The following is a 26120-nucleotide window of genomic DNA, read 5'->3' as shown; positions in this document are numbered from 1 at the left end:
CACAAACATATGAATGTGACTCAAACTCAAACAAAATGAGCTAATGCACATTGCCAAACCAAGCAATGAAAAATTTGATGTTATTGCCAATGTGAGATAAAGGGTCCAGAATGAGAATGGTATGATTGTCGCATTCGAGTCAGGCATTGTGTTGGGGGAAATCTCAGAAACCCAACCCTGAGGCCAACAAACATTAGAAATGTCTTATTAACAAGCTTGCGGATGCATACCGTTGCTATTGCTCCGATTTGTGCTGTGGCTGTACACCTGTATTTGCAAACTTAATAAATTACTTGTACAAGCCTACCTTACTTCTTAAATATGCAGTTCTGAAGCATAGAATCTTAACAGTTGCCAATAATGTTGTATGACATGGCAGGCTGCTGATGAAATGACTGGGGTGTCCAGAGAATAGTGCAGTTTCATTGGTTTGGCGTATTCCAGGATAAATATGTTACAGAAAATAAACCTAAGTTTGAAGTACGTTTGCATTTTGTCTATTTCTTTTGAATAATATTATGTAGTGCATACAGCCTTTGTGCTAAACACGCTTTTCCCACCATGTGCACTCTTCACTAAAGGAAGTCGCAACTGTGTATGCACACACACTCAATTGCATTGAGTGTGTGTGCATCGTGAGGCACATATGGCTCTTGCAGCTGCCACATGCCAATACTTAAGAGAGCTGTGGGTGCTCCTCATGAGAAACTGTAGTGCATGATGATCTGTATAATATAATAGTAATTGGAGATCTTCGAACTGTCAGTGATGCTGCAGTGTTGCAGGAGTAGCTTAGAATATTTTCATGCACTTCTTTTGTTTGTGATCCTTTTGTGGTAAGCTGGTCTGCATCATGTTTTCACTTGCTCACGTCCAGTTACACTTTTTTTATAATGCAAAGCATTCCCTGGCTCATCCCAGGTACTTTGCGGTAGGCAGGCAGGTAGGCGGGCGGGCGGTTTCTGTCTTGCATCATTTCAAGCCTCTTCAGTAAAAGAGAATTGAAGTGCCCAATGGTGAGATCGAACCTTGGCCCCCCAGCACCACAGCCTGGTTCTCTGACCATTAAGCCATTATCGCATGCATAGTTCTCTAATGCCAGTAAGGGCTGGATTTTCCAGGCATCTGGCGCTTGTGGCATGCCACATAGCATGAGTGAGAGTGCGTGCACACATGCCAGTTTTCCTTCGCCAGGGTACAAAAAAATTTAGTTCACATGCCATCGCCGTCATACCAACACTTTCAGCATCATCTTTTTGCTGTTGTCATGACGCAGGAGCTCGCATCACACACACACACACACGCACAAATTTTTCTATAACTCGCGCCTTTATATCTGTAAGGGTGTAAGTTATAGAACTTACTTGACGTAGACAAAAGTATTGAATCATCTAGTAACACTTTGCAAAAATCCAAAAAGTGCTGGACACCTAGCCGCGTACAAAGTGCTTCGCATAACATTGATTCGCACAGTGCAAGAGATTTGCATTTTTTATAGCACAGCTCTTAGGTGGCCGTTCCTGTGGCGCGCTTTGGTGCTCCCGGCGTAACTGAGACAATGAGCACAGTGAAAGATGAGAGCGATGAGTGTGGTAGCGGGGGATGAAAAAAGCAGCAAGAGGGAAGAGGCGTGAGGAGGAAAGCAGAGAGGACAGTGCAGCGGGGAACCATGAGGTGGAAAGCAAAGGAGGTTATGGCGAAAACATGAGAAGAAAAGCGTGCGGCAACGGTGGCTACAAGATGGCACCAGAGTAGCAGGCGTCGTCTGGGAGGTTTTTCGGCGGCAGCCTCCGTGAATCGCGACCATGTGTCGCCCACGCACTGGCTTCATGCACTGGCTCTTGTGAACTTCAGATTAGCGAGGCAGTGGTGCCTCACCTTGCTCCGTTTACAACATGCCGCACGAGACCAATCGTCCACGCCAGCCCATATACAGTCGACTGTCGTTACAACGGACCCTGATAATCAGACAAAAGATGTCCGTTTTATCCGAAGTCCATAATATCTGAGACACCTCACTTTCGAAATTTTCGCCGTTACGTCTAACAAATTTATTGCAAAGAGTGAGTGATAAACATACAAAGTAAATAAACAAACAAAGAAAGTAACAGTTTCGCACGAAAGCCGAAGCATTGATGGCGATCGCAAATTAAGCAAAATAAGTGCGGCAGCAGCAGCGCACGAATTGAACTTCGTGCCGTCTCTCGCTTCAACATGAACTAAACGTTGAAAGCACAGCACATACAAGGCTGCCGGCACTAGACAAACTTTGTCTGCATCGCAAAGCACTTTGAAGATGAGGCCCACGTGGGCGCGCACTTTGTTCACATCACAGATCATTTTCAAGATACGGCGCCCACATGGCTGTGCCGTTAATGGCAGCCACCGGAATAGAACCGTTCCCCCTTCATTCCCTCGCCCGCCCCTCCTCCCCCTCCCCATGCCTCGCACGCGAAAGATGGCGTGCTTCCGCCCCGCTTTCCTCCCTTCCTCACATGCAAGATATTGAGCCATGATCGTCGGCTGACTGTCGTAAGTCAATTGCCAGCCCGTGTCGACACGGCAAAAACCTATCTTATACACCTGATTTTGACAAAAATTGCCGTAATTTCGTCCGCTGTAGCAGATAGTCCATTGTAGCACGGTCTGTTAACAGCGAACTTCGTTGCATTAATAAAATAGGTAGAACAAACTAAGGCTGAAATATGGTCCATCATATCCAAAAGTCTGTTGTACGTGGGTCTGTTGTAACGAGCGTAGACTGTATTGTGAGATATATAGAGCTGCACTCAAATTTTGCATTAGGGAGTTTTGTAATCATTGGTGAACTTTTTTTTTATTTTGTTACTGTTGTTCTTGCTAATTTGATGAGGGTGAAATGCATAAACGCCTGTGTACCGTGCATTGGATGCATGTTAAAGAACCCCAGGTGGTCCAAAATAATCTGGAGAATCCCCCACTACGGCATACCTCATAATAGCACTGTCAGTGCAGCTGAGCGCATACACAGCTTGCGTGCTGTTTTAGACCTAATCTACCATGTGTGCTGCCAAGGTTGCATAATCTTGAGTTTTGGAGACTCGTTGAAGCAAGAAGTAGATGAAGCATTTGCTGCCCGCTACCAGCGATTTTCATAATAGCATCATCCTACAGCAGGTGACACTACAGTCGAACCGCTTTATAGCAAACTTGATAGTTCTGTGAAATGTTGTTGTTGTATCAGTAGTTTGGTACATGTGAACTGGTGTGTGTTTGGTATATGTGCCTTTGTCGAAGACATCCTCAGGTCGAATTCTTAGCTTACCAAAGCATATTGAACGAAGCATCTTGATCTTGGTGACCTTCCTCCTTTCTGATAGTGATTCAAGATTTGTTAGTTGCAACATAGCTGTTGGAGAGTCATGATATTTATAACAAATTTATGTAAATTGGGCGGATGTTTTCAAGTTATTTTTGTGTTGTCTGGTGTGTGCAGGTCTTACACTGTGTTCACGTACTTGACAGCCAGTCTAGTAATTGCTTTATATGCTTTTAGTTGAAATGAACTTGATTTCTCTAGTTTGGGTTTTAAGGAACCTAAATTCTGCCATGCCGCACAACATATATGATCACTGTGCTTTGTTCAGTTAAAATGTGAAGTCAAAGTGACGCCTAAGTACTATGATCCTTCTACTTGCCTGATGAATTGTTCTCCAATGTTTGTAAAAGCTAGCTTGTTAACCTTATTAGTGACACTTAGATGGACAGCTTTGAATGAAGAAGGACAGAGGACGGTGTTTCTGCTATCCTTTTTGTTCCTCTTGTGTCCATGTCTTCTACTCGTAACCTTCAAAACCATGAATTCTTAGAAACTCGTTAAAGCTTCCATGCTTCTAAATCAAGGAAAAGTCTGTGAACAAGCTTTTCCCACTGCTCTTGTTAAAAACAACACAGTTTACTTTGCTCTTCAAATGTGGGAGCCAGAACTTGCTGTATTTTCCTTTTTTTTTTTTTTGCTAAATGTTTTTTTTAGTTCTTGGTTGGTGTTTCCTTGTTTCATCACGCTTTCCTTAGAACATTGAAATAGTGGATTGGAGGAGGAAACCTTCACCAAGATATTCAATGAAAATGAAGGACATGTTAAAATGAAATAAATTTATGTATCGATGGTGAGGACACCCTGGCTGGGCACACAGCACATTGTGCTTTTCTTGTTTTCGTTTATTCCAGTTTTCCTGACAGGATCAGACCGAATTCCCATCCTTGGAATGAGTGAGATCAAGGTAACTTACTTTTCTATATCATGATCTTGAAGGCTGGCTTATACCTGCCGCGGTTGCTTAGTGGCTATGGTGTTGGGCTGCTAAGCACGAGGTCGTGGGATCGAATCCCGACCACAGTGGCCGCATTTTGATGGGGGGCAAAGTGCAAAAACACCCATGTACTTAGATTTAGGGGCATGTTAAAGAACCCCAGGTAGTCAAAATTTCCGGAGTCCCCCACTATGGCGTGCCTCATAATCAGATCATGGTTTTGGCACGTAAAACCCCATAATTTGATTCTTTCTTTTAAGGCCGCCATATGTAACTACTACAGAAGTAATTAGCATGTGCACATGCATACACACAGACAAAATAGCACTATTGTCTGTTTTCCTTGCCACCATATGGGCATGTGACAATATTCAGTGATGCATTTGAGCCTTCTCAAACACATGCACACAAGTACTTGTACATGGAAAGCAGCAGTAGTATGTATGAATACCAGATGTTTTATTGTCGTGCAGGAATATTTTTATCTATTTGACCATGAACTCTAGAGTGGATTGCAATCATTACTTTTGAGGGCAACCTAGCAACCAAAATATTATTTCTCCATTTGACAAAATCAGCCTTATTTGACGCACCCCATTGTGGTGACTGTCCATGCTGTGCGATACTTTATTTTGTCTGTTACACTGTGTATTCTCTGCTAAACCCTCTTGGTCTGATGAGTGTGCCATGGTGTCTCAGTTGCTGATATGCTCTAATGGTGTGCATGAGGTTATTGGTTTGATTTCCTGACAGTGCAGCTGCGTTCTGACGGAGGTGAAATACAAAAAGCACTTGTGCCCTTATAATTTAGCGCACATCAAAGAACACCAGGTAGTCAAAGTTAGTTAATAGCCAGCTTTTACAACAGTGTCTGTCATAGCAACCCCCCTAAGCTACCTTGGCCAGTCTCGGGCATCAGTGTAATGCGCCGCGACCTGCGCTATGTCGCCATTGATACTACCCCCTCCACGGAGGACACACAGGACTATGCCGCTATCAATCTGAATTCAGGGGTGCAACATCAGGCGAGTGTCTATGTGTGCCTGGGCTGGCCGTGGGACTCGGGGTAAACTATGTGCACTAGCGACACACAGCATGGCCGACAGTCTGTGGGGACTTTGATGCAAACCACCAATCTTGGGGTGACTGTCGCTAGGACTAGCGAGGCCACAACCGCCTGGACATTGTGGAACTACTGGATTTGTCTCTGAATGGCGTGAGCCGACGTTCGGGCACTGCGGCTCTGCCAAGATATCCTTCCTGCTGGTATTGGAGGGATTGACGCCGGGTGGTGAAATGAGAACAGCCAGTCAGGTTTCGACCACGACACCACCCACATTTGCCCTACTACGCAAGAGTGACAAGCCAGGTTTACCACTAGGAAGTCAGTGTGCGAACTCTCGACTTGGGTGGGGACCTACTATTGAGTGATTCCAAAGTCCGAGCCATGCAGCGGTGTACCACCCAGCGTTAGATCTCAAGCTGCTGCTAAATTTGTGAGTGAACCTACCGCGCAATAGTCTCACCAGCGAAAAAGAAGAACTTGCTTGCCAAAGTTGCTGTTCACACGAATAAGTTTAGTGGTCCTTACGAAAGAGTTTGCGGGCCGTTTTACATTAGCACCACAGGCAGGTAATGGACCATGTCTCCAGCTACCAGGAATTGCGGCAAAAAAGCTCGGCACTTAAGATGACAGATCAGCTGCAGAGTTTAAAAGAAGCAAAACTAAATCAATATAGGATGGTATTCTTCCAATCTGTATTTTAATTAATTTGGAAGAGGGATATTGAAATTTTGCGCCGAAACCACAGCACCTGTATATCAGCGTGACATCATGGTCTTCAATTTGTATTTGCGTTTTCGGACAATTTTAGCATAGTAATGGTTTCCAAAACATGCAATGGTTATTGTTGGTTCCTTTTAAATGCAATGCGACCCTTTTTTACCTATAGACCTACACGATGTTTGCAAATAACAGGGCTATTTTTTTACCTACACTTACTACATGAGTGTAGCTAGTGTAGGAAGTCGCCATTTTTCTTACTCTGTGTAGAAAAGTGTAGGTCCACTCGCCTACACAAAGCCAGTTTTTATAGCTGTAGTGTAGCATGAAAACTACACTTTCTACCTGTGGTTTCGATGAGTGCTGGCAGCAGGCAACAAACAAGCAGGCTGGCATTGCAAACATGTGGTGCCATTTTCTCTGTGGCTGTAGGCGCTGATATAGTGACGAAAGTGAATATTCGCTGCAAGGACGGTGGCAAATTACTGGCATGACCATGTGTCACAGAGGAAGGTGAGCTAATCTTCCAAGGTAAAATTATTTTACTCACGGATGGTGCGGGCTGTTTCAGACCCCGTGCTGTATTATACGAATTGAGAAGTTGTATTTGTGCACTGCGCATTCGTGATGTGTTTCACTGTAGTTTGTCTCGATTTGTTGAGGAAAGGAAACTTGTGCATTGGCATTTAGTTTCAGACAAAGGCATATACGCAGCCAGTAAGTGGGAAGTCAGGTGAAGTGCGGAGTCGGGCGCTTTTCGTCTGCTCCGATTGGCTACAGCCCAGCGAGCGCAGTGCAGCACACAACCACTGCCCGGCACTACACTCGTCTATGCAAGCCTGCACGAAGTGTAGGTAAAAAAAATAGCCCTAACGGTAGGCAACATCAAAATATTGTAGGCCCTGTACCACCATCGCCTAGGCTCTGCCCACATTTGCCTTCCCCGCTTGCACGCTAGGACAATGGCTAGTATTGCACTATTTTTTAAATTTTTTTTTTGGGGGGGGGAGGGGGGGTGCCGAAACCACGATTTGATTATGAGGCACATGGTAGTGGGGGTTCAGGATTAATTTTGACTACTTGGGGTTCTTTAACGTGCACCCAGTGCAGGTTCTTGCATTTCACCCCCATCGAAATACGGCCAAACGAGATGGTAGGCCTAGTTCATTGACTGCCACAACCAGGGGTGATGGCGCTTGCAATCTGGCCACAGCTCAGTTTAGTGTGCCTATTTTTGAGCACTCTTAACGGGGACACAAATAATTTGGTTTTCTTGATGTCGTCAGTGTATACTACACTAAACATACTATTTGCGAGCCAGCCAAGCCTCCTTTGAAACAGTTGGTGTTTGCTTTCCAAGATGAAATGCTGTCAGATCGTTACTCGCAATCATGCCAGTGGTCTAGTATTGGTGCTGCTTAAACAGTGTTGCCAAATGTTGGCGAGCAAAAGTAGCTAGATGGCAACATGAAAGTAGCGAGTAGTAGCTAAAAAATTCGGCAAGGTGCTAAAAGTAGCTAATTTTATTTCAAGTGCTGTTTTAACATATTCTGGGTGCATAGCATTTATTGGCAGCTGTATTATGTTCAAAGATTAAACACAGCTCTCAAGTCGTGTCTTCTTGCAGGCAACTATGCAGAACATGTATGAACAAATAAGAAATATGCTCCCATTTTGATTCCAATAATTTAGGGCAGGTATGGTTTTCGCAAAGTGTCATGGCTTCTGCGCTCGCAAAAGATGAGCTGCGAATGCAAGACTGCTCTGTAAATATTGTCACGTACGAGTTTGTGCCACTGTGAAGAAAAGGATGTTGTGAGGTGTAGAGGAGGTTGAAGTCGGTAGATCGTGTTACTTTGACTACTGAGCTACAGCCTCGTGACTGTATATATTGTAAATACATATATTTTCTGCCCCGTAACATTTTGGTGGAGGTGCGGGTACTCTTGCCACAAGCCAGCCCTGGATCTTTGCAGCGGGCATCACATCGGTTCCACTGTTATGGCTACTGACGCTGCCTCCGTCGCTCAGACACCAGTGGAAGTAGTGCTACGTCATCCAGGAAGTTCATCGGCTCTGCTAAGGTCAACGTCGAAGACTGAGTGCCACCAAGTGCCACACTTTTGCTGGCCAACGTGATCTTTTACTTGGGCGGAACCGTGAAGGTATAGTCCGAGACGCACGAAGCCAACATTAGAACCTGGGACTCCTGCAAGGAAAAGCTACATGATCTTTTCAGAAGACCTGTGGGACGTCAAATGGAGGCCAAGCATAGCGTCTCGTGCCCAGACATCAACCGAATCATATGTCGCATATATTCAAGACATTCTGGCTCTCTGCCGTAAAGTGGATTAGGACATGCTGGAGGCCGATAAGGTTGGACACATCTTGAAGGGCATCACGGACGATGCGTTCAACCTCCTGCTTTGCAGGAACTGCTCAACGGTTGAGTTCATCGATCAGTAAAGAATGCCGGAATTTTGAGCAAGCGAAGAGCAAACACGTCGTACAATGCTTCGACCGACTTCCGAATACGGCTGCCACTTCCTCCTGCAACGACCCTCCGGCGTCACATTCGCCTACAATGCCAAGCTTGCCGCAGGTCATCCGTCGCGAACTTGAGGCTATGGCTCCAAGTTCTCACTGCCCCCATATGCATGGCAACATGACCATCTGACTCATACAAGCTCTCGTTTGCCAAATTGCAAACATGGACATCCAGTCTGCCGTCCGCCCACGTCACACCTCTACTGTTCCTGTCATTGCCTCTGCTGCACCTCGACAGTCGTTCTCGAATTGATATCGGAACTCCTCTGAGTGGCGAACACCTGATGACAGGCCTGTTTGCTTTGCTTGCTCCCGAGTCACTGCTGTAGTAGCCGCTGGTACTCCTCGCCTCAACCATATGCTGCTTGCCGCTTCGACCAAGACCCTCGGCTTCCATCGCCCCTCTCTCAACCATATCATGCCGGCTTTCCATCTCGGGGACACACACCACTAACCACTTGCCCTTGCCGCAACGCCATCAGTCCCGTTCTCCTGCACCTCGACGTCCCTCGTCCCCGTCCTACACGGGCCGCTTCTCGGGAAACTAAGCAATGCAGCCCCCGGAGGTGAGGCTGCATTGACGACTCGGACTGCAAAACCTCTGCTGACCCCTGCTGCTTGACCGAACTTTGTTAAAATTTTTGTTGATGATGTACCCATTCTAGCCCTCATCGATACTGGAGCTCAGGTCTCGGGTATGTGATCAGATCTTCGTCACCGTCTCTGTAAAGTCCTGACACCTGCCGAGTCACCTGCCGCCAGAGTAGCTAATGGTAGTACAACAGCCGTGATGGGAATGCGCGACGCCCGTGTTACCATTGCCGGCTGTCCAGTGTTAGTTTTGTTCACTGTACTGGCCGAGCGTCCCCACGAAGTGATTCTTGGAATAGACTTTCTGACTGCCCATTCAGCACTTATTGACTGTGTAACCGGCACTCTTCACCTTGAACTGCCCCATTACTTTGCCGACCTGACCAACGTCCACAAGTCCCGACTTCGTTCTACTGAATTTGTTCGACTGCAACCTGATGCTGCGACTTACGTCCTCATGTCGCCTTCTCCACCACTTCGAGATGGTCCTTACGTGGTGTCCCCACTTTGCAACGTCCTCCTGGCCTGTCAAATAGCACTACCAAGCTCAATTGTAACTCTTGTCAACAATCAAGCATGGCTTCCTCTTCTAAAGTTTGGTTTGTGTCCGCAAGTGCTTCCTGAGAGTGTATCTCTTGCTGTGTTGTCCCCTTTGGAAGACTGTGGAGTAGCTGCTTTTACGCCCGAACCACGATTTGACACTGCTGCAGCTTCTGCCCTTCCTACTTCACGCAACGACAAGTTTACACCAATGATAGCTACTGATTTACGACCTGCTTACGCCGACGCCCTTCGCCGCATTCTGATGTCCTATGAAGACATCTTTGGTTTTGGCAATCGCCCGCTAGGTCGAACCCGTGTTGTCACCCATCCAATCCACACTGGTGACGCTCCTCCTATACACCGGCGGCCCTACCGTGTGTCTGCAGCTGAATGCCAGGTGATCCAAACGGAGGTGGACAAAATGCTCTCCAAAGATATTATCGAGCCTTCCTGCAGTCCGTGGGCATCACCTGTCGTTTTGGTTAAAAAGAAGGACAATACCTGGAGATGTTGTATTGATTACCGTCACCTCAATAAGATTACCAAAAGGACATGTACCCGCTTCCGCGCATTGATGACGCACTGGACTGCTTACACGGGGCCAGTTATTTTTCGTCAATTGATTTATGCTCTGGTTACTGGCAAATTGCAGTGGATGATCAAAATCGCGAAAAGACCGCCTTCGTCACCCCAGATGGTCGCTACCAATTTAAAGTGATGCCTTTCGGACTGTGCAATGCCTCTGCTACCTTCGAGCGCATGATTGACTCTCTTCTGCACCGATTCAAATTGACCACATGCCTCTCTTACCTTCATGACGTCATTGTTTTTTGACCGATGTTTGAGAGCCACCTCCATCGACTCTCAGCTATCCTTGCTGTTTTTCGACGAGCTAGCTTACAACTCATTTCTGCAAAATGCCATTTTGGCCACCGCCAAACACGAGTACTTGGCCACTTGGTTGACGCTGCTAGTGTCCAGCCTGATCCTGATAAAGTTCGTGCCGTTGACGAGTTTCCACTTCTGCATTATTCTACCGATGTCCGAAGTTTCCTAGGGCTGTGTTCCTATTTTCGGCGATTTATCCAGAACTTTGCTGAAATCGTTCGTCCTCTCACAGACCTCCTCAAAAAGGACACCACTTTTCGTTGGGGACCTGACCAGGCTGCAGCATTTTCAACGCTTATCAGTTGCCTTACCACTCCACCCATGTTGGGTCATTTTGATCCGCATGCCTACACAGAAGCTCGCACTGATGCCAGCGGCCATGGAATTGGCGCTATCTTGTCCTAACGACAGTGGGACACCAATTGCGTGATCACATATGCTAGCTGTCTTCTTTCAGCACCAGACCACAACTACTCCATAACAGAATGTGAATGCTTGGCCCTTGTTTCGTCCATTGCTAAGTTCTGCCCTTACCTGTTCGGTCGGCATTTCACCATCGTGATAGATCATCATGCCTTACATTGGCTATCAGCACTCAGAGACCCAACAGGCTGTCTTGGCCGCTGGGCTTTACGCCTGCAAGAGTACACCTTTCCCGTGTCCTACAAATCTGGGCAGCTACATAAGGACGCCGACTGCCTCTCCTGCTATCCTGTCAACCCAATTAGAATATACCTCATCCATTTGGGATCCTCATCAGATCACATTAATTAATGAAATCGAATCAGTGCAAGATCGCTCTGTTCGTTTCATCTTAGCTAACTACCACCGCACTGCTGGTGTTACAATAATGAAGAGTACCCTTCAAATCCCATTATTATTTCTTGCAGAAAGGAATCACTCCATTTCCCTTTTTCATAAAATCTACTACCACAATGCATCTCTTTGCCCTATTTGGATCCACTCTGCGTCTCATTCGGCTCATCATGATCACGTACATAAAGTTAATGTACCCTGTCATAACACCATCGCGTGCTCACAATCATTCCTTCCTAAGACTTCAGTCGACTGGAATAATCTAGCTACATCATTAGTAAGCATCAGTGACCCCACTCTTTTTAAGAATTTTAATGGAATAATTACGTACTTATTCGTGAACATTGTCTGCTTACTAAAGTGTACTCCTTCTGTATTTTCATATTATGTAAGTCTCTGTTTGATTGTTGGGAATACATTACTAGTTTTTTCATATCACTTTTGTTCCCGGCACTGTGGATTCCTAGAACTAATCCTGTATTTTTTACTCTTGGAAATGTATTCTTGCCCCTCCCCTCTGCAATGTACAATTATGTACTTTGAGGGTATCACAAATAAAAAATAAATAAACCCTCCAGGTGGCACCGAAACCGATACAGATACCTGCATTTTGTCAATCTCCGACTTGTCACGCATCACCGACGAGCAGCATCGTGACCCATATTCGCGATCCATCATCAAACGCCTTACCTCGGAGCAACAGGACGTTTCCCTCCGTATGTTTGTTCTCTAGGACGGGACTTTATACCAATGCAATATGAATCCAAATGGTGCTGAACTACTTCTCGTCGTTCCCCAGCACCTGCGCTCAACAATTCTCTTGCAGTTACACAATGTGCCCACCGCTGGTCATTTGGGTGTCTCCCGTACGTATGACCGTGTGCGCAGGCGATTTTTCTGTCCTGGGCTATATCGCTCTGTTCGAATTTACGTCGCTGCCTGCAAGCTTTGCCAATGCCGCAAGAAGCCTCCATTGTCTCCCGCTGGGCGCCTTCAGCCTATAGATATCCTCAGTGAGCCATTTTACTGCGTCGGCCTGGACCTCCTTGGCCCATTTCCAACTTCATCCTCGGGCAACAAGTGGGTGGTCATTGCGATGGACTATACCACGCGTTATGTCATAACGCGGGCCCTCCCTACGAGCTGCACAACTGATGTGGCTGATTTTCTCCTTCATGAAGTGATCCTACATCATGGTGCTCCACGTCAGCTACTCACAGATAGAGGCCGCTGTTTTCTTTTTAAGGTTGTCGACGACCTTCTTCGCTCTTGCTCCACGTCCCACAAGTCCACGACGACTTACCGCCGACAGACAAATGGACTTACCGAGCGTCTCAACCGTACACTCACGGACATGCTCTCCATGTACGTGTCCGATGATCACCGGGATTGGGACTGCACCTTACCTTTCGTGACGTTTGCGTACAATTCGTTGCGTCACAATACTACTGGTTATTCTCCGTTCTGTCTACTGTATGGCCGTGACCCAATCCTGCCTCTTGAATTGTTCGTGCGGCCACAGCACGTCACATTGCCTGTGACCGTCTTCTGGCATCTCAGACTAGCCATAGCACCATTACAACAGTCATCGTCTGGACCTTCATTTCAGCCCTGGATCACTTGTCCTGCTTTGGTTGCCCTCCCGTCGTGTCGGCCTTTGCAAAAAACTGCTGCCGCAATACGTCGGGCCATACCAAGTTCTTTGCCAAGTCACCAGCCTCACATATGAGATATCACCTGTGACTTCGACGTCTTCTACCCCACCAAGAACTGATATCGTGCACGTTTCGCAACTAAAGCCGTATAACTCGCACACTGATTCGACACCCTAGGAAGCATCGAGATGATGCTTCTGCCGCCGAGGGCAAATGTCGCATACAAGTTTGTGCCGCTGTGGAGAAAAGGACGTTGTGAGGTGCAGAGGAGGTTGAAGTGTCTCAACGATCGGTAGATGGTGTTACCATGACTACTGAGCTACAACCTCGTAACTGTATATACTGTAAATGCATATATTTTCTCCCCCATAACAATATGTAAAAAATGAACTACATATGCTTTTGGTCATACCCTGAGACCTATGAAATCAAAACTGAAGTTCTTAGCAAAATGTACAACTGTGAAAAATTAACAGAAAAGAAAATCCTCGTCGACACTGAGTAATTCTTTAACAAAATATTATAGGATAGGATTTTTAGTGCCTATTCTGTAGTCCTATGCCAAGCATTTCTATGTTGTATTTTGTTGCCATGTTTTCAAACCACATTTAATTACCATGCAGTGGCATGGAGGATGGCGAGTGGTCTGGTTGATCCATCAGATACAAAAATTACACTGCTAAAAGACACCTTAACCAAAAGACTAACATCAGTAGACTAACATCAACTTCAGACTGATGAACACAAAATGAAAGCTTTTTGGATGTTGATTTTATTAACAAAAAACTTTTTATGAAACTAGCCACATGAAGACATGTGAAAGCCAGAACGCCTGGCGAAAGAGATGACCTGAGTAAGAGTATTAAGAGCATTGATCTAAACAAAACCTAACAACAGACTTGCTAGAAGAAAACATTAAAAATACATATTTCACTGTGTCATGTGTTAATAAGCAAAATACAATAGAATAGAAAAACAATGCAGAGTGCAATCTTCCGCACCAGGCAAACAAAATGGTGACATAGACGAAGGCCGCGCAGTTCGTACGGAGTGTAAAACTTTTTCATGCACATAAATTGCGACATGCCATAGATGTTTAACATATCTCAATGAAATTGCACATTTGCCACAAACGAAACAATCTAGAATAGCATTTGATACACATAACATAAAATAGAGATTTTAGTGTACTTCTAATCATACAGTCAACCACATTGGCGAACAAAACAATGACTATATTACATAACAGTAACTGTATCATGAGAAGTTAACAAACAAAGATACCAAGGACAGCGTAAGGGAAATTACTTGTACTTACTGCCATATTTACTTACATAATGAATGCACTTTTTTCCCCGTAAGACATGTGCAAAGACAATGCAGCGGTGGCGTAGAGGTAGAACACCCGCCTCACGTGCAAGAGGTTCGTGGTTCGAATCCCGGTGCCGCGCAATTTTCCACCGGATTAAAAAAATATATATATCCACGTGTTGATAAGATTGCATAAACAGGCCTGGAGTGTGGCCTGATCCCAGTGACCAGAACCGGTAACGCACTACCTCACCAGAGCAGGATTGGCCACCCTGGTGCAGTACTTGGCCACAACCTCTTATATGAACGCCGCAATCAAACCCCGGCCCTCAGTCCCCAGCAGCTGCGAAGCAACTGACCACGGCGGCGGTCAGACCTGCGACGCAGCAGAGGGTGCTAAGAAAACCTGGCTCCGGACAGGCCGCCATTGGCATATGAACCTGGCAACGTTTAACGCTAGAACATTATCTAGTGAGGCGAGTCTAGCAGTGCTATTGGAGGAATTAGAGGGCAGTAAATGGGACATAATAGGGGTCAGCGAAGTTAGGAGGCCAAAAGAAGCATATACAGTGCTAAAAAGCGGGCACGTCCTGTGCTACCGGGGCTTAGTGGAGAGACGAGAACTAGGAGTCGGATTCCTGATTAATAAGAACATAGCTGGTAACATACAGGAATTCTATAGCATTAACGAGAGGGTGGCAGGTCTTGTTGTGAAACTTAATAAGAGGTACAAAATGAAGGTTGTACAGGTCTACGCCCCCACATCCAGTCATGATGACCAGGAAGTCGAAAGCTTCTATGAAGACGTGGAATCGGTGATGGCGAAAGTCAAAACAAAATACACTATACTGATGGGCGACATCAATGCCAAGGTAGGCAAGAAGCAGGCTGGAGACAAGGCAGTGGGGGAATATGGCATAGGCAATAGGAATACCAGGGGAGAGTTATTAGTAGAGTTTGCGGAACAGAATAATATGCGGATAATGAATACCTTCTTCCGCAAGCGGGATAGCCGAAAGTGGACGTGGAGGAGCCCGAACGGCGAGACTAGAAATGAAATGGACTTCATACTCTGCACTAACCCTGGCATCATACAAGATGTGGACGTGCTCAGCAAGGTGCGCTGCAGTGACCATAGGATGGTAAGAACTCGAATTAGCCTAGACCTGAGGAGGGAACAGAAGAAACTGGTACATAAAAAGCCGATCAATGAGTTAGTGGTAAGAGGGAAAATTGAGCAGTTGCAGATCAAGCTACAGAACAGGTATTCGGCTTTAACTCAGGAAGAGGACCTTAGTGTTGATGCAATGAACGACAATCTTGTGGGCATCATTAAGGAGTGTGCAGTAGAAGTTGGTGGTAACTCCGTTAGACAGGATACCAGTAAGCTATCGCAGGAGACGAAAGATCTGATCAAGAAATGCCAATGTATGAAAGCCTCTAACCCTACAGCTAGAATAGAACTGGCAGAACTTTCGAAGTTAATCAACAAACGTAAGACAGCTGACATAAGGAAGTATAATATGGATAGAATTGAACATGCTCTCAGGAACGGAGGAAGCCTAAAAGCAGTGAAGAAGAAACTAGGAATTGGCAAGAATCAGTTGTATGCGTTAAGAGACAAAGCCGGCAATATCATTACTAATATGTATGAGATAGTTCAAGTGGCTTAGGAGTTCTATAGAGATTTATACAGTACCAGTGGCACCCATGACGATATTGGAAGAGAGAATAGTATAGAGGAATTCGAAATCCCACAGGTAACGCCGGAAGAAGTACAGAAAGCCTTGGGAGCTGTGCAAAGGGGGAAGGCAGCTGGGGACGATCAGGTAACAGCAGATTTGCTGAGGGATGGTGGGCAGATTGTTCTAGAGAAACTGGCCACCCTGTATACGCAATGCCTCATGACTTCGAGCGTACCGGAATCTTGGAAAAGCGCTAACATAATCCTAATCCATAAGAAAGGCGACGCCAGAAACTTGAAAAATTATAGACCGATCAGCTTACTGTCCGTTGCCTACAAAGTATTTACTTAGGTAATTGCAAATAGAATCAGGAACACCTTAGACTTCCGTCAACCAAAGGACCAGGCAGGATTCCGTAAAGGCTACTCAACAATAGACCATATTCACACTATCAATCAGGTGATAGAAAAATGTGCGGAATATAACCAACCTTTATATATAGCTTTCATTGATTACGAGAAAGCGTTTGATTCAGTCGAAACCTCAGCAGTCATGGAGGCATTGCGGAATCAGGGTGTAGACGAGCCGTATGTAAAAATACTGAAAGATATCTATAGCGGCTCCACAGCCACCGTAGTCCTCCATAAAGAAAGCAACCAAATCCCAATAAAGAAAGGCGTCGGGCAGGGAGATACGATCTCTCCAATGCTATTCACAGCGTGTTTACAGGAGGTATTCAGAGACCTGGATTGGGAAGAATTGGGGATAAGAGTTAATGGAGAATACCTTAGTAACTTGCGATTCGCTGATGATATTGCCTTGCTTAGTAACTCAGGGGACCAACTGCAATACATGCTCAATGACCTGGAGAGGCAAAGCCGAAGGGTTGGTCTAAAAATTAATCTGCAGAAAACTAAAGTAATGTTTAATAGTCTCGGAAGAGAACAGCAGTTTACGATAGGTAGTGAGGCACTGGAAGTGGTAAGGGAATACATCTACTTAGGACAGGTAGTGACTGCGGATCCGGATCATGAGACTAAAATAATCAGAAGAATAAGAATGGGCTGGGGTGCGTTTGGCAGGCATTCTCAGATCATGAACAGCAGGTTGCCATTATCCCTCAAGAGAAAAGCTTATAACAGCTGTGTCTTACCAGTACTCACGTACGGGGCAGAAACCTGGAGGCTTACGAAAAGGGTTCTACTTAAATTGAGGACGATGCAACGAGCTATGGAAAGAAGAATGATAGGTGTAACGTTAAGGGATAAGAAAAGAGCAGATTGGGTGAGGGAACAAATGCGAGTTAATGATATATTAGTTGAAATCAAGAAAAAGAATGGGCATGGGCAGGACACATAATGAGGAGGGAAGATAACCGATGGTCATTAGAGTTACGGAATAGATTCCAAGGGAAGGGAAGCGTAGCAGAGGGCGGCAGAAAGTTAGGTGGGCGGATGAGATTAAGAAGTTTGCAGGGACAACATGGCCACAATTAGCACATGACCGGGGTAGTTGGAGAAGTATGGGAGAGGCCTTTGCCCTGCAGTGGGCGTAACCAGGCTGATGATGATGATGATGATGTGCAAAGTTGGGGGGTGCGTTGATTAGGCAGGGTAAGATTTTGATCAATTTTCTTTCCTGTGGCCACCTCTAATGAGAAGTCAGTTTCACCTGAAATGCAAATCGTCAATTGCGATAGCTACATGAAGTAAGGTTAGTAGTTTTATCGGCCATATAAACTTGCAGACATTTGCTTCAACGCAAACTGAGTGACAAGAACGCAGCACGCACAAAGGTGTGAGCCGCCATTGACTCAGCCCCCGACGCAGCTCACTTTGAAGATAGGGCATGCCGCAGCTGCACAATGCACACTTACTGCCAAAGTAACCCCCCACCTCGCTCCCCTTCTCCTGGCGCCAAGTGCACGAAAGAAGGCAGCATGTTTCCTTCCTACTTTTTTCCCTTGTACGCGGGATATTGAGCCGCGATTGTCAGCGCTGCTCGGGCGCGGTTGTGCAGTTGCTGCCAGAGTACAACGCCGCCTCCCTCCCCCCTTCCGGTGGGGGAGGGGAGGAGGGCCTTTTGCAGGACGTAAGAGGGTGTGCAAGATTGAGCCGCATTCGTCGGCTTCCCTTGTGCGCTTTTGCCCATGCGGTGTGCAGTAGCAATGACGACGACGGCAAAAATGCGCCTGGAGCGTCTATATAATTGCTATCGCAATAAGAGTAAGAGACACAGTCGCACCCGCCGGACGCCATATCAGACGCCGAATCATACTGTGTGTCTCCTACTTCATGGCAGCAAGTTCAGGGTGCGATCATTATGCTAGAAAAAGAAAAAAATTACTTCTTGACTGAAAAAGTGGGGGCTGCATTCATTACGCGAGTGCGTTCATTATGCAAGTAAATATGGCAATTGAATTAAAGAAGTGATAAATCAATGACATTGAAAGTGGATGAAAAAACAACTTGCTACAGGTGGGGAACAATCCCACATCTTCGCATTACTTGTGTGATGCTCTAACCAATTGAGCTACACCGGCGCCATTTTCCCATCCACTTTCTTGGTTATTTGTGGTTTACTACTAGAACTAACCTTGGGAGTGTTAGCCAGGGCCATTACTCACACACCTTGGCGGTGGATGTGGTAGATCGTTTCTGCTGCGGCCGTCACAAGTACGTGATCTTTCTTTTGGCGAAGGCAACTGCTCTATAAATTCACGCGTGCTACCTGAATGCATCAATGTTGCCAGATTTGAGACCCTCGTTATGTAATGAATGAGGAGAAAGGGGGTTTACCCCCCTTTCTTCTGGTTCATAACAGTAACCGATAACATATGGCAAGGCTGAGTAATAAAAATATGTTTGCTAAGTTTAGAAGAGCAAAACAATTATGCTGGATGAGTACAATGTGTACAGCGCAATAAACAGGAAACTTGGAATATGCACTATTATAATTTTAAACATAGGAAGAGCTCGTCTTTGAAATTCCTAATTATACACTCTCACAGGCAATAAAAGTATACAGAAGCTATGGCAGTACATAAAGGCAACCAGTCCTGTGGTGCACACGATTCTTGGATAATATCTGCACCTTGCAGCGCATCATCCTCTGCTGTTGTGCACGATGTCATCGTGCCGATTTTTGCTACTTTGTCACTTGGCAAGCTATATTCATGTTTTTTTTTTTTTATGCATCTGGAGCCCGTCCCGCACACATAGTAGTGCATTCAGTGTGCTGGTGTCCAAACTATTATGACGCTTGCTCTTCACAATGCTCATGTCGCTAAAGCATCTTTCTACTCCAGCATTTGAGAAAGGCAATAACAGCAGTGTCATGGCGAGCGTGGCCAGCTCAGCAAACGGGTTTTCACCCTGTGCGTCCCTATAGGAACCAACTTCTGCCCAGAAATCATTGGTTGTATTTGTAGAGCACCATTTTACGTGCCGCAAATTCCTCCACTGCATTTTACAAGCAGACATTGCTTCCACGGAGAGAAACTGCAACGCCAATTCCATAGCTGGCTCATGTATTGCTTTCAATGCGTGCCCTACTGAGAGGAGAGAAGCCTTTTTATAGCACTGAATATTTTCTGGAAGCCACTGACTCAGCTGGCTGAAGAGTTCCACAATGAAATGTCAGGAGCGAAACTGCAGCTCCTTTTAATCGTCGTGTGGCAAGTGTGCGTCTCGGAGTGCTGTTTCAAACTGGTGACCAAAGTAAGGATTTGGGTCGAGATGCTCATTGATATTGACCGTTAACATGTCGTATCGGGAAGTTGGCAAAGGTACTTTTGCAGCTGTCAACTTCACAAGGATCATCAGATCTTTGAATGATATCATTGGATTTTGTTTTTCCGCTTTATAGGATTTGTTGACATTCTGAACTTCCATTAAAACCCAGTCCAGCAACAGTATGTTGCAATTGTTTTTGTGGTCACTGTGCATTTCATAAAGCATCATTGCCATGTAGCAATTTTTATCTCTCTGTGCTTTTTCAAAAACTTCCTTCAGTTCAGTCCATTGGGCAAGTATCTTATTTACTGCCGTGTGTATTGACAACCAGCGTGTGTCACAGGCTAGTAGTATAGTAAGTGGAGTCTCTCCGTCGTTTATTTCGCAGTATAATCTTTGGTATTCCAGTTTCCTTGTTTAAGACTGAGCAAATCATCGGTATGTCTTTCTCACCAGAAATTCTATCTTTCACGGCAATGTAACCAACGCATGTGAAACTGCAAGCTGAAGAGCTGCTTCGCTCGCTTTCGTTGAGAGTGTAAACATGCCCTGTTGCATGAATGGGGCAAGCTCATGATGGCACTTGCACTGGCCTCTTATAATGCGCTACGCAATAGCATTTCTGCCCACAGCTGAGGCACAGCCACCTGATGTTTGTGCAGAAATTGTGGGCATCTGTGAGAAGCACTAAGCAGCTCAGTGTACATAAAGACGCACACACACCATTGCACGTGAGGAGCTCAAAGAGCACCTTCACGTGTACATGGACGGCTCCATTTCCAGAGGATGAAGCTCGACTGCGAGCGCAGCCACAGTCTCAGCGCCGCATTGCACCAGATGCTATTGGCTCCCAGAGCTCAGGCTGGGCCTGCAGCGACGCTTTAATTGCCATCGAAATGCGTGCTGTTAGCGGGCTCGCACGCCATGCCAGCACCGCCTAGATTGCAAAAGTGTGGCCAACACCACCTAGGTGGTGTTGGCCACACTCGCCAGGCGGAATAGGGGTTGCCTACCCTCTCGTCTTTGTGAAGTATACAAGATAGTGGATCTCGTAGTGAAAGAAGTCAGTCTTCATTTTCATTGGCTGACTGGGAACTGCTGCGTGGTGGCCAACGAGGAAGAGGCTGATCAGCTGGCCGACGCTATTTATTGCATTAATTGCAGCTGGCCGACACGCTGCTATTCATTGCATCGTACCAGCGACCGGGGATCCGAAGATGTGAGATGTTCGAACATTCACCGTAGAGGAGTGAGGAAATGTGGGGCTGGGTCTGACATCTAGAGCATTTTAAACACGTTTAGATTTATATTTTGTACAAGAATGATGATGAATACTGAAGGCAAGATCACGTTTAAGTTCCAGCTGCCGATCTCTCTACCAACCGTCCGCTTTCTCTTTTAACCCCTCTGTTGTCTTGGTCCCGTCGCCTTCCCCCAATTTGGTGTCAGGGGATGGATGACACCATCCCCCACCAATCCGGAGTGTGGTATCCCTTTTCCTCCGAGGAGAGCTTGGCCCAAAATGCACGCATATCACTGTGCATGAGAAGGAAGGAGGGAGGCACACTGACCACGTCTCTGCCACAGACGTGGCAATTTGGGCTGATGTCAGGTGATGTGGAATGTTCCCTTGCAAACTGTCCGAGCCACTTCTGGCGGAGCCCAACTGTTTGCCCTGAATCATCGCAGTTGGAGATGGCTCTGACGAGGTCGTCGGCAGGTTCACCATTGTCACATCCTCTGTGCGCGACTGGTTTTGCTGGGTAAACAGCCAATCGCAACAACGCCCACTTTCCTGCTGGGAAACCACCGCCCTCTGTCAGCAGACATGGGCTCACACGATTACAGTGCACCACTCTGCTGCATCTCCGCACAGGTTGCGCACAGGCATTGGCTCATTGCCGCTAACATGGTTCTGCATCTTCAAGTGTGTGCCTGACTGTGGTGAGGAAGCATTCCATCAGCTCTTTCTTACGTTCACACACACTGTGGCGTGGCGTGCAGAGGTCCTTGCCACTTTCAGCACTCTGGGAATTGTAGCATACACAGCGACTGCGTTTCTCTTCCCTGCAGACATAGCTTTCATTGACAGCACTAGGATTTCTCAGTGCCTCACATTCTGCGATGCACGACCACATGCAGAGTTTGCCTGTACATCAGGAGGACTGTCAGGCTGGCGACGAACTTTTTAGAACACAGCTCTTAGGCGCCTGTACCTGCGGTGAGCATCAGCGTCGGCAACCTACTTCGAAGCGCAGCGGGGGATGAAAAAAGTGGCGAGAACAAAAAGAGTGCGAGGAGAAAAGCGGAGGAGGTGGGTATAGCAAAAGCTAAGAAGAAAAGCTTAGTGCCGCGCTAGAGGGGCTTTGCGTCGACGATGGCTGCGAGATGGCGCCAGAGTAGCCTGCGCCGTCTGTATGGAAACAATGCGCTGCATGAGCGGAGGTTGTCTGCGGTGGCTGCTGTGGATTGTGCCGCCACGTCACCCACACGCTTCCTTTCATGATCTCCTGATTGATGAAGCACTTGCACCACACTTCACTCCGTTTACATCTTGTACAAGACAGATTGTCCGCACCAGCCTATATAGCACGAAATGAAAGCACGTATAGAGCTGCGCTCAAATTTCACATTAGGAGCTATTGTAATCATTGGTGAATTTTTTTAGTCTCTCCTTGTCTTATCTACTTTCGTGACATCTTTCATATTCTAATATGTGTTCCACTTCATTGAGAGTATCATAATCGTAGGTGAATTTTTTTCCTCTCTCTCTCCTTGCCCAATATACTTTCATGACATCTTTCATATTCTAATATGCGTTCCACTCCATTCTCTGTTCTCATCTTTGGCTCTGGAAAAGTGTAGGTGCCAGCAGAGCAGTGAGACAAATGCGATGCTTGCGGCAACACCCCTTTCTCTACTCCTGCCATCATACCTTTTTTTCTTCTTTTTGATGTGGGAATAAACAAACAGTCCTCCTTTGTTCACACTCAATATAGCTCAAGGTGTGTATCTTTGTATTGCTTAGGTTGGTCTTTCACTTGGAGCTTCTTACGATGGGAGCAGCATTGCTTACATTGTTGCAGTGTCGAATGTTGATCATGAGGCTATGCTAAGTAAAGAACAGGGCAGTAAGTTTCTGAAAATAGTTCTCTGTTGTATTAGAAAATTCAGTGGTTATGCCTCTACAATGAGAAGATCCTCACACTTTTGCAAAAATCTGGGTGTGAAGCTCTGAAACATTGTCGTAGAGCTCTGAAAGGTCGTAGTATGTAGAGTTAATTGGACTAAATGTGATCCTCATTATACACAAGGCGTGCTCCCATTGTAAAGGCAAACCAAGCTTGCATATGGCAGTCTGTTTATGGTTGCCGACAGACTTTTCGAATGCCTGATTCTTCGACCTTCCACGCCGCTGCCTTCTCCAAAGAACTATTGTATAACAGCAGTCTAAATTTCGAATGCCGGGCCGTGTCTTGCTAGATTTTTCTGGCATGATATGCGCTTGATGCATCGCAAGCGTGGTGACTATAAAGAAATCTGCTCCCGTTTAGATTGTCACCTGTAAACTCAACTTTGTTGGCTAGGCAATTTGTTAGCATTCCAAGCTGGTAAAAATATTCGTCGACTCTGTAACTTGTGGTCGCCAACGAAACAGTGCTAATTAGTCGTAGCGACCTAGTCAGTGTGGTTGTTAGGAACGTTTGCAGGCAGCAAAGCATCAGAATAACCTTGCCGTCAATATGTTGATACTACTAGTCATGATTGGCAGTCGGACCTGCAATCAGGCACACATGCTTGACTGGTGGTATATAGAAGCGACGTTTGAGTCCGCAGGCACCTAGCCGCGGCAGCTAATCATTTGTGTGCTTGCTGGACGTATAACTTTCATGTGGGCTGAAGCCTCCGGGCTAAATTCATGGAACATGGGTTTGATCCTGGCTGCGGCAGCCGACGCCTTAGACATCGGCGCATGTTCCCGAGTGGTCAAAATGAATCCTGAGATCTCCACTATGGTGCGCCTCATAATCAGATCGGGGTCTTGGAACGTAAAACACCAAAATTTAATTGTTTTTTTTTCTTTTTTTTCCCTTTCTTTAATTGTGATGACGCGTGATGCATATCAGGCTTAGAGTCATGCAGGGTCTCTATTCGGGCTGCTCAACAGGTGAACGCGAAACACCACCGTGGTTTTGTCCATTATGAAATTTACTACTCCACTGAAGAAAAATGTCTAAACGAGTGTTTTTATACATTGCCTTTTTTTTTTTATTTTGAAAGATTTTTCTGGCTGCTGGGCTACTCGGGCATTTTAGTCGACTCCTGTGTATCCCAAAAGTTGGAGAGTCTTCTTTTGCACAAAATGCAGTGTATCACAAAAAAGTAAGCTTACAGAAAGATGCTACATCACGCTGTCAGTTTTTGCGTGGAGGGAGCAATTGTTGAGAAAACACTCTGCATTGTTGTTGCAGGTTGTCTTGCAACCAATGAAGGTGGATGACAGTCACCTACCTGTGGCCCACACATGCTTCAACTTACTTGATCTTCCAATGTATTCAAGCGAAGCGGTAATGCGGGAAAAGCTGCGACTAGCCATCCAGAATGCCCAGGGCTTCGGTCTTGTATAGCCTTCTTGTCTATATCTGATGTCTGAGTGGGCAGTACACAAATGGAACACCTGAGATGTGTGTGAGCATTTTTTTTTTCGCTTGCATCCGTGTGGAATGGGTGAATAAAGCAGATATCTGAGCATCACAAGTGAACTTACTTACGGCAGCTGTAGGAGCACTGGATATGTTTAGCTTCCGCACACAGAGAAGTTATAGGCCACAGATCCACAGGGAGTCGTAAGTACTCGCTTACAGAAAGTACTAGAAGTTACACTGCATTTCAGTCAAGAAGACTTGCTGTGGAATGCAGTACAGCTAAGCTTACTTGATTTTAAAATTTAGCCCTTGTTGCTATCATTATAAAGTACACTTACCATTGCTTAATATATAAATGACAGTGGCACATTGCTTGTTAAATGCCAAATTTAGTGATATATTTTAATACAACTACTTTAAACATTCTGAACAAATTTTGTTCACTGTCAAGCAGCGATATTGAAATGTGTTGATCAGTTTAATATTGATATCAGCACATTTGTATGTACTTCTGCATTGAGCTGCCCATAGGCATTGAAGCCTCGATCGAGCTCTTTTGTTGCACAGTGGAAAAGTTTACAGATGCCAATGTTGAAACGCACCGAAAAAAAAAAAAAAGCCCAAAGAACCTTATTTTATACACTTGGCCTTATGGGCTTATAATCCACTCTGCTGTGATTGGCTTGCAAACTGGTCGTTTACTTTCAATTACTTTCATTTGCTACGCTGTTCTTACTGGCATGCAGCACCCATGTTAATTTATTTGGGTATGCATGAATAACTGTGTTGATTTTGTGATGCTCCATGTGTTCTTTATGAGCCACGTGTTTTGTATAAGGTTTTTGCATTTGATCAAAGTCTGGAAGTAAGGATGGCCTTTAGTTTTTTTTACTTCGTTAGAGAGTGACTGTTTGCATGTGTGTTGCAGAAGCGGCACATTTTGTATAATTGTGTTGTGTTTGATGCAAGGTTCAGAAAATAAAGTCTTTTTCTCTAATTTTGTGGGCAGATGTTGGTTTCCTTGTACGTAGAAAGTTGTCTGTCACAGATGCATGAGCTAGAGTGAGCTTCGGAGCCGCTTTCTCCATTGCAGACTGCTGCTAAGAAAATTGGCTCTTGTTTTTAAGAGCTTTTAACAGCAGGCTGAAGATAATTGCTACTAGCTTATTGCAAGGTGCGCTCTCCGTGTGTTCCGAATTCTATCTTTCGCCCTTAGGTCTGCTCAGAAGCCTTCCTGTCGCTGGGGCTTCTGTATCTTTAGTACACAGCTTACCCAGAAGAGGGTAGGTTCCCATGGTCCAGGCACTGCACAGAAATGTCTCCATTGCCCTTGATGTCAACACCACCTGAATTGCCGGGCCACCAAGTTCGGTCAACGTCACCTAGACTAGATGTTGGCTCGGTAGAGTAGTAGTCCCTGGCGTGCACACTCACAACGACAAGGCCGTAAATAAAATCTCGGCCGCTCGTGGTGCGAGCAGTCGCCACCGCCCGTATCACCTGGTCCATGCTTGCCGCACAGCTGTGTGAGGTGTTGACAGAGTTGCGACCTGTCCCAGTGATCCGAAGACGCACTCCCATGGGAACACGAAGTAAGCTGCGACTAAGTCCACTATGCAGAAATAAGGA

The 26120-nt window shown here is 45.8% G+C and overlaps 1 protein-coding gene across 9 annotated transcripts in view; it reads left to right on the top strand.

The window, feature by feature from the left end:
- Positions 1–25488, top strand: part of Herc4 (HECT and RLD domain containing E3 ubiquitin ligase 4) — a 283732-nt gene extending 258244 nt beyond the window's left edge. For 8 of the 9 annotated variants that reach the window (XM_075697778.1, XM_075697806.1, XM_075697804.1 and 5 more), the window contains 2 exons: positions 4210–4262; positions 24318–25488. In XM_075697778.1, coding sequence (XP_075553893.1) covers positions 4210–4262; positions 24318–24473 — 209 coding nt within the window. In that variant the 3' untranslated portion in view covers positions 24474–25488. Of the gene's footprint in view, positions 1–4209; positions 4263–6507; positions 6552–24317 lie in introns of those variants that run through there. The other variant, XM_075697797.1, reaches the window with a different exon arrangement.
- Positions 25489–26120: the final 632 nt, after the last annotated feature.

Source organism: Dermacentor variabilis, chromosome 1, assembly GCF_050947875.1.
Source record: "Dermacentor variabilis isolate Ectoservices chromosome 1, ASM5094787v1, whole genome shotgun sequence".
Classification (NCBI taxonomy): domain Eukaryota; kingdom Metazoa; phylum Arthropoda; class Arachnida; order Ixodida; family Ixodidae; genus Dermacentor; species Dermacentor variabilis.
This window is presented reverse-complemented; position numbering and strand designations above follow the sequence as displayed.